The following is an 8,003-nucleotide window of genomic DNA, read 5'->3' as shown; positions in this document are numbered from 1 at the left end:
AGCAGGAGTGTGGAGTTTAGACTGTTGGAGGGTGTATTGTAAGTTCAGTTGTGAGAATGGGAAGAGATTTCAATTTTCAACAAAAAAATAGACCATCATACCCGAGGACGCCTTGGAAGCGTGAAGCCTTAAAATTTGGGATCGAGTCCACTCGTGCGCATTTTGACTTTTTGACTAACCTGCACGTGTAACCGATAAAAACACCTCGTTTCTCTCTCTATTCGCCTTTTTCCTCTACTGGATTTTTGAGTTCTAAAAGGGCGACGGTACTATTTGTTCAATCCTTGAGACGGATCGTCGAGGACTCTGTTGCTTTCTCTGACTGTCAATTGGCTGTTAAATTCGTAGAGCTTTCTGCACATACTTGCACCAAGTAGTGACTGATCGACTGGTTTGACGAGTATCAGTGAATGGTTCCGGTCGTGAATGCTCCTCTCTAAGCTCTGGTGGCAATGGATGCTGAAAGCCCAAAAACTAGTTCATTGGTTTCAAGTCCTTTGTGCTCTCCAAATGTTGGGACCCTGCTCAAGATTAACATCATCTCATGGTAAAGTTATCTAGTTCTTTCTACCACACTTTCTATTGTATGAAGATGATTAGTTAATTGAGCTGTTTTCATGCATTTGAAACTACTACTTGATTTACAGTGGCTGATACCCGATTAATACATTTTTCAGGAGCCAAGAGACTGGTTTACCTGTGTCTGCTAGGGTGTGGGCTAACGGTAAAATCTTTGATCTGCATAAGGTAAGCATAGAGGAAATTATAATCAAATTTTGATTGTCAAAAAAGAGGTTTGGTTCATCAATATACTGTCATCATACCTTCTGTTCTCTGATGCAGCAACCATTGCTTTCAAAGAGCGGATACTTAAAGAAGGCATTAAATGGATCAATGGAGCTCAAACTACCAGATAACTTCCCTGGAGGGTCAGAAGTCTTTGAGGTAGTTGCCCTGTTTAGTTACAGTTCTTCTGTGACGATAGACCCTTTCAATGTTGCAGCTCTGCGATGTGCAGCAGAATTTCTTGAAATGACAGAAGATTGTGGATCTGGCAACCTCTGTGAGCGAGCAGACCTGTATCTAAACCAAGTTGTCTTACAGAGTTGGGACGATACACTGATTGTTCTTCAAAAGTGTCAAACATTACTCCCATGGTCTGAAGATCTCCTCATTGTGAGTCGCTGTGTGGAGTCTCTTGCATTCATGGCTTGCATGGAGATTCTTGATCCAGAACAGAGACGTGACAAACCTGTTGTTACCTTGGAGGCCTTAGCAAGTCAACCTTGGAGCTGCGAGGCTGTTAAACAGATTGCCAGCCAAGATCTATGGATCAAAGATCTTATAGCTTTGCCATTTGAATTTTTCAGAAGAATAATTAGGTCCTTGAGACGCCAGGGGATGAAGGAAAAGTACGTAAGCCCTATAATTGTTTTCTATGCCAACAAATGGATACTCTCAAGGAAGACCCATCAGTTCTGGGAGAATACGGGTGACACAAATGGGACTGATAACGTGAATAATAAAATTTTGGTTATTCTACAAGGTACAATCGACTTGCTGCCCATGGGAGAGAAGGTTAGTAGAGTAGTTCCAGTTGGATTTTACTTTGCCTTGCTCTCAAGATCCATTGATCTTGGTATAAAAGATGAGAGTAAAAAGAAGTTGAAAGATCAAATTGCATCTCTACTCCACTTGGCCCAGGTGGATGACTTTCTCCTTCCCAGAAGCGGGTCTGAATCCATTTCATCAAGTGTGGAGTTGGTTACAATGGAGAGTATAATCTCAACCTATGTATCATCTAAAACAAGGCCAAACAATACACCTTTAAATAATTACACTGTTGCAGACCTATGGGACAGGTACCTTTCCCAAATAGCTTCTGATCCAAAGATGGCGCCAAAAAGATTCATGGATCTTATTGAGAGCATACCAGTATCTGATAGACAGACCCATGATCATCTCTACAGAGCATTGAACACCTTTCTACTGGTAAGCTTTCAGATCCTTCAACATTCTCCATTTTTGTCAAGTATATAGATTTTCTTTTCTCAATTCTGGTTTTTGATATGCCAGGAACACCCAAATATATCCCAAGAAGAGAAGACATCAGTCTGCAAATACCTAAACTGCCAGAAGCTATCACAAGAAACATGCATTGAAGCTGTTCAAAATGAGTTGATGCCGCTGCGCTTGATTGTCCAAGCACTGTTTGTTCAGCAGTTGAATACACACCAAGCCTTCAAAGACTGCTCAGACTCCTTCAGGTATGCAAACTGTGGGGAATTCTCTGGAAGCCCTTCCAGCTCAAAGTATCCATACCTCAAATGCCAGAATATAGACAGGAGTCCAGACAAGGAAACTGATGGAGGGGAGTCAGTTGGTAAGTCCTTAGGGTTCTTGCTACAGAAAGACCTAGCAATGCAGAAATCTGAGTTTACAAGCAGAGATTTTGAGTCCACAAGCTTCAGGATTCAGACCCTTGAACAGGATCTTATGTCCTTGAAGAGAAGTCTTCAATGGAAAAACATCACTAAGGCATCAGAGACAATCCGAACCAAGCCACAATGTGTAAGGCCCCACAACTTGGAAGGAAAAGCAGTGAGCAAGAAGAGAAATCTGCTTGGGCAGGTTAGCAGTTGCATTGGTTCTGTGAGTTTTGCTTCTCAAAGGAAGTATGCAAATAGGTTACTGAAGGTCTTCCGGAGGATAGTATTATTTGGAAGAGGCAAATCAAAAAGAAAGCCAGGTGCTTCTGGCCGATGGCCCAGGTCATCATAGAAAAATCATCACAGGTATGGATTATATGAATGTTAAAACGACTATAACATGGATAATTGGAGCAGCAGAATTATTTTTCAAGCATAAATAAGTTAATGCATAGACATGTAAAACATAGGGTATACCCATGCAAATAAATGCCATATCCATGTGTGTATGCTTATATGTAAAGAACATGTAAGTACATATCTAGATGAATATGTGATAAAGATGAAATCGTGTTACACATGCTGCTTCATTCATACATGTGAATGAAAATTTTCTCTTGTGTTGACTTAACGAAGGCTCAAAACCTATCATCATCATCATCATCATCAACATCCATGCCTTATTCCAACTATATGGGATCAACTACATGAAGCTGAAATAATCCAATCTGTACTTGACTTTCGAGACCTAGAAAAAGAAAAGTTGCAACAGCAGAGGTTACCTTGAGGGCTCCAATCAAATTTGAGTTTGATTTACCTACTTTAGAATGCTCACCCACTAGGACTAGATCTTCAGCTTAGTACTGCATTAAATGGATGTTGTTTTTAGCAAGTTCATTTCACTGTCTTATCCTTACATTAGAAGACCCCATCAATTTTTTTTTTCAACCAGTAAATGATGACTAAGATGATTTTCTCTTCAATAGTAGACATTGCCTATTGCACCATATAATCAGCTAGAGGTGTCAATTGGACTGGATTTAGTCCAATCCGATCCATTCCAATGTGAATCCATTATAAATGGACCAGGTCCAATCCAATCCAATGAATGTTTTGGACCAATTTGGATCGGTCCAATTCAATGTCTGGACCGTCCAATCTGTTCAAATTCATTTTGATTTAGATTGGTTTCAACCCAAACCCTGTCCATTGACACATATTCTTATCTTATATCAATGGACTAGATATTGGCTTAATCCAACCCAATCCAATATAAATTTGTTACGGACAGACCAGGTCCAATCCAATCTAATAAATATTTTGGACCGGATTGGTCCAATTCAATGTCTTGTTGGTCCGTCCAATCCATCCAAATTGATTTTAGACTGGAAGGACTCCAATCCAAAACCGGTCCATTGACACCCTTATAATCAGTTTAACAATCTTTGTTTCTTTTTGGTAATTAATCAGATTAACAATCAGTGAAGAAAATCTAGTAGCTAAAGTTAGAAATATATAATTTAATTTTTTATTCAAAATATATAATTTAATTTTTTTATCAGTAACAGAATCAAAATTTATTACTTAAAGAAACAATGTGAACATATAATCTAATTTCTATGACAAAAAAAAGGGAAAAGAGAATCAGCTATCACTCAGTACTCTCCTGAATTAAAAAAAAAGGATATTTTCTTTTACTTCCTACACCTAAAAATAAGAAAAAGAAAACCGGTGGGTTAATTAATCATATATTTTCTTAACTTCTTAGTGACCCAATCTGAGTAAAGTTGTCTACTCTCTCAGCATTAAAGCATTTAAATCTCAGAAAATATAAAATCAGTGCCAAGGCCCCTGAATTATTTAAAAGGTTGTCAAATAAAGAAAATTTGAATTAAAGGAAATCAATGAGTCATCTCTAAACTCTCTCACCCTCTATAAATTTCTGAATGTATCATCCTTAAGGAATGTAGAACAGCTTAAGGGAAAAACCCAAAACCTCATCTCTCCTTGAAGCTTCATGAGCTTAATATCAGATCATCTTCTTATCTTGTTTGAAGGAAAACAAAAATGAGGTAACGCACACGCCTTCCATCTTATGAAAATAGATAACATGCATTACTTGAACTCTCACTCAGGCTCAATTTGGGAAGAGTACAAAAACAAATATGTACAGTGCAAATATGTTGCACTATGAAACAGAAGTATAGTCATGGAGACTCAATGGGGCTTGAAGAACCAATACCAGCCAAATGGAGAGACTAAATCACCTTCACCACTCCATTACAAACATCCTTACCTTCTCCAATTAAAAGTTGTGGGATCAAGCTTCTTGCTTAACATTATGCGCATAAAACGCATAATGTACCTTCAACAGTAATAGACAAGAAAACTAAAGAGTTTAACATGAATTTATGTCAATAATTAAAGTATCCATAAGCAAACAACAAAGCAGCGGATTAAATTTCATATGGCCTTCCAAATAAGTAAAGGCAACCCTTCAGAATTTCCTACTGACCTACAAACATGTTCAAGTATTCCATCTTTATATCTGTTTCATACAATGGCATAATGACTGTGGTCGATCATCCCTTACCAATTTACCAACAACCAAAACAACAAATATTAATGCGTATACACTAGTTATTCACTGAGATTACCTAAACTTTCACCATAGATCATTATTAATTTCCTGCTCTGCTTATAATAGAAATTGAAGTGCTTAAATGATGATTCAAATCACTTAGATAACTGTTATTTCAATTAATATACATATCAAGAGGGGATACAGTGAATATCCTCTAAGAAAACCACAAAAACTTCAACAATGCCATGTGATATAGATGAAGGAATGAAAGATGAAGAAACACACAACAGGATATAATAGGCTGTGAGTATAGATTATATTAGCTAGATAATGGAGATGCTTCAAGGTATGAATCACATTTAACCCTTTGAGATTCCAGGACAATCCTTGCAGCTTCAACTACTACTTGTCCATTGACATAGTGCTGCCGACAAACTGGCATATAGACTTCAGCCCCTCCAATCAGTTCTGTCTGTGTCTCCTCTGTCTTCCTTAAGGTGAAGAAGGCACGCTTGCCACAGAGCTCACATCGAGCAGTTAGCTTAGTTACAGAATCAGCAAGAGGAATAATGTCAAGCACAGAACCAAAAGTCCTTCTGCCAACAGAGAATGCCAAAAAGAATATTGAGCAGGACTAACACCAAAAAACAAGAAACAAAAAACACATTTACCAAATTCAATTACTTTGTGGTATTGCATTTTGCACAGACAACAGGTTCATAGACATATAAGGAAAGAACTTCTGAAAGTACCTCAAGTAGTCACCATCCAAGCCCGCAACAATAACAGTCTTCCCATCATGATCAGCTGCCTTGCAGCAGAAATCATACAGGTCTTCAAAAAATTGAGCTTCATCAATTCCTATAACATCCAGCTGTTGCCATATGCAGCAATGAGAGAACCATATGGAATACATATGCATCAAATTATGAATGTTGAATTCAAAGATAATATACCTTCTTATGGAAACCCAGATAGCAAAAAGAGTGAATATTACATCTCTTGCAGTGGAAGGTTATTTAGCAAAGCCCATTAGACGGATCTAAGTTGTGAGAAGAGTCTCGTGGCACCTTGCTTACTTCCTAAATAAAATTTAACACTATAATAGCTGATATTGGATGGATTCCAAGAGATCTCAACTTGGCCGCAGATGGACTAGATAAAGCTGCGGTGAAGGCGAGCCTTTTGTATAGTGATAGCATTTTTCCTACCTAATTTTTTATGGTAGAGGAAAACCTGACTGGAACATCCTTGTACGTCAATGTACATACTCTCATGTGCACATCCTTGTATATCAATATACTAATTCAAATACCATACCTTTTCCTAAAACATTTAAAGAAAATTAAGCACTTATACGGTTATACCATCCTGATTCCTGACAACTTGCCTCTAGGTTTCTCAAGTTCAATTATTTTCATATGTAAACAATGAAGCAATACTACAAATGATATATACCATAACATATTCTTTTACTTTTCTTCGAGAAGAAAGTTATAACCAAAACCATCAGCGTTAGTAATTTTCACACTAAAGATTTCCCAAAACCATGATTTAGATGGAGTTTAAGACTTCTAAAAGAACAGATCAAACAAAAACAACGCCAAGGGAATATAAAAACTTGGATTACCTTGTCATAAACATCAATTCCAATTTTCCGTCTGAATGATGATAGATTTGGCAAAGCCCAGCATGGCAATTTCTCCCCATCATGTGTTACAATACAATCTAATCCATATCTTGTATCTTTGTTCGATTTTATTATCGCTACACTTCTGCAGCGATGAACAAAAATAAAGTTTAATGCGGGATGCTCATGGGAATTCAACATCATGTAGTGTACCAAGGGTAGCACTAAAAACTAAGAAGTAGGGTAGCTGCACCAGAAGGCACCTTCTTCTGCCTCAAATTACCTTATAAGACAACACTAAACCCTAAATTCTAGCAAAATGGTTTAAACCAATAATCAACAGACGAGACGAACCTGCCATTGTTGCTCTCAGTCTGGATTCGATGAAGGAGAGCGGTGGTTTTCCCGGAAAACATCGGACCCACGATGACGTGTATCTCACCGAAAGGCGACGGGGGTGCGTCAATTCGAGAACTAGAAACATGGACGGAACGCGAAATTTGTGAAAGAAAAGAAGAAAAGAGGGGTTTAAGGTAAAGAGAGTTAAAGTTTTGGAAGGACGACGATTTGCAGAGAAGGGATTCAGAGAACCCCAGGCAAAGGGAAGGCGTGTTTTTGGAGAAATGAGAAGGAAACGTTGAAAGTGTGGGAACGAGGAGGGATTTCATCTTGAACATAAATAATATGTAGAGTCTGTTCCTTGCGAGTATGTGCTTAATTTGAATTCGAAACTTGTTAGAAGACAAGGAACAAGAGGGCAGAACGAGAGAGAGCTTTGTTAAACATTCAAGGGTTTTGCGTTTCCATTCCTTCAGTTGGTTTTGGAGGGAAATAACAACAGAATGAGAGGGCGAGAAAGAGAGGAAGGGGTGGGGATAGACCTGGCAAAAAGTTGACCCAACCCGCGAACCCGATCCAATTCAATTCGAAAAAACAGGGTTAGGGTTTCATATTTAGTTATCCGAACGTAAAAATGACCCGACCTAATCCGAAAGAAATTGGATTGGGTTGGGTCATGGGTCAACCTGTTGACTTGATTGTCAAGTTTAATTAAGATTATTTATGCATTATTAGAAGTTTCTATTCTTTAATTTTTTCTATTTAATCTCTACTTTTTTTTGTTTACTCTTTAAATTGTTAAATATTTAAGTTTTTTTATTTTATATTTGGAATTTTAAGGTTAATTCTTTTATTTTTGACATTTTTCATGTAATTTTTCTTTATTTTTAAATTTCAAATATTTTGGGGGATGACTCGAATTAACCCATGGGTCAACCCTAATCCAAATTTGTAGGGTTAGGGTCTAGCATTTGACAACCCAACCCGAAAATCAACCCGACCCGAAATCAACATGAAGTAC

At 37.7% G+C, this 8,003-nt stretch overlaps 2 protein-coding genes across 2 annotated transcripts; one reads left to right on the top strand and one right to left on the bottom strand.

Moving 5' to 3' along the window:
• The first annotated feature begins 223 nt into the window (after positions 1-223).
• On the top strand, positions 224-3,060 carry LOC148878448 (Phototropic-responsive NPH3 family protein). The gene is made up of 4 exons (XM_088954687.1): positions 224-547; positions 678-747; positions 844-1,992; positions 2,077-3,060. The coding sequence occupies exons 1-4, from the start codon at positions 453-455 to the stop codon at positions 2,779-2,781; spliced, it is 2,019 nt and encodes a 672-aa protein (XP_088810813.1). The 5' UTR covers positions 224-452; the 3' UTR covers positions 2,782-3,060.
• A 2,070-nt stretch (positions 3,061-5,130) lies between these two features.
• LOC148878447 (thymidine kinase a-like) lies at positions 5,131-7,555 on the bottom strand. Its single transcript, XM_088954700.1, has 4 exons — positions 6,998-7,555; positions 6,644-6,788; positions 5,766-5,887; positions 5,131-5,609 (listed from the first exon to the last, which is right to left on the bottom strand). The coding sequence occupies exons 1-4, from the start codon at positions 7,318-7,320 to the stop codon at positions 5,333-5,335; spliced, it is 867 nt and encodes a 288-aa protein (XP_088810826.1). The 5' UTR covers positions 7,321-7,555; the 3' UTR covers positions 5,131-5,332.
• Between the last annotated feature and the right edge of the window lie 448 nt (positions 7,556-8,003).

The sequence above is a fragment of the Nelumbo lutea genome, chromosome 1 (assembly GCF_056320005.1).
Source record: "Nelumbo lutea isolate HS-2025 chromosome 1, American lotus-T2T, whole genome shotgun sequence".
In the NCBI taxonomy this organism is placed as follows: domain Eukaryota; kingdom Viridiplantae; phylum Streptophyta; class Magnoliopsida; order Proteales; family Nelumbonaceae; genus Nelumbo; species Nelumbo lutea.
The sequence above is the reverse complement of the archived record's forward strand: the minus strand, read 5'-3'. Positions and strand labels throughout refer to the sequence as shown.

Coding starts and splice junctions, on each gene's coding strand:
- LOC148878448 (XM_088954687.1), top strand. CDS start 453: ATGGATGCTGAAAGCCCAAAAACTAGTTCATTGGTTTCAAGTCCTTTG. Junction 548..677: donor AAGATTAACATCATCTCATG/GTAAAGTTATCT, acceptor TACATTTTTCAG/GAGCCAAGAGACTGGTTTAC. Junction 748..843: donor AAATCTTTGATCTGCATAAG/GTAAGCATAGAG, acceptor TCTCTGATGCAG/CAACCATTGCTTTCAAAGAG.
- LOC148878447 (XM_088954700.1), bottom strand. CDS start 7,320: ATGTTCAAGATGAAATCCCTCCTCGTTCCCACACTTTCAACGTTTCCT. Junction 5,888..6,643: donor GAATTGATGTTTATGACAAG/GTAATCCAAGTT, acceptor ATATGGCAACAG/CTGGATGTTATAGGAATTGA. Junction 5,610..5,765: donor TTGGATGGTGACTACTTGAG/GTACTTTCAGAA, acceptor CTCTGTTGGCAG/AAGGACTTTTGGTTCTGTGC.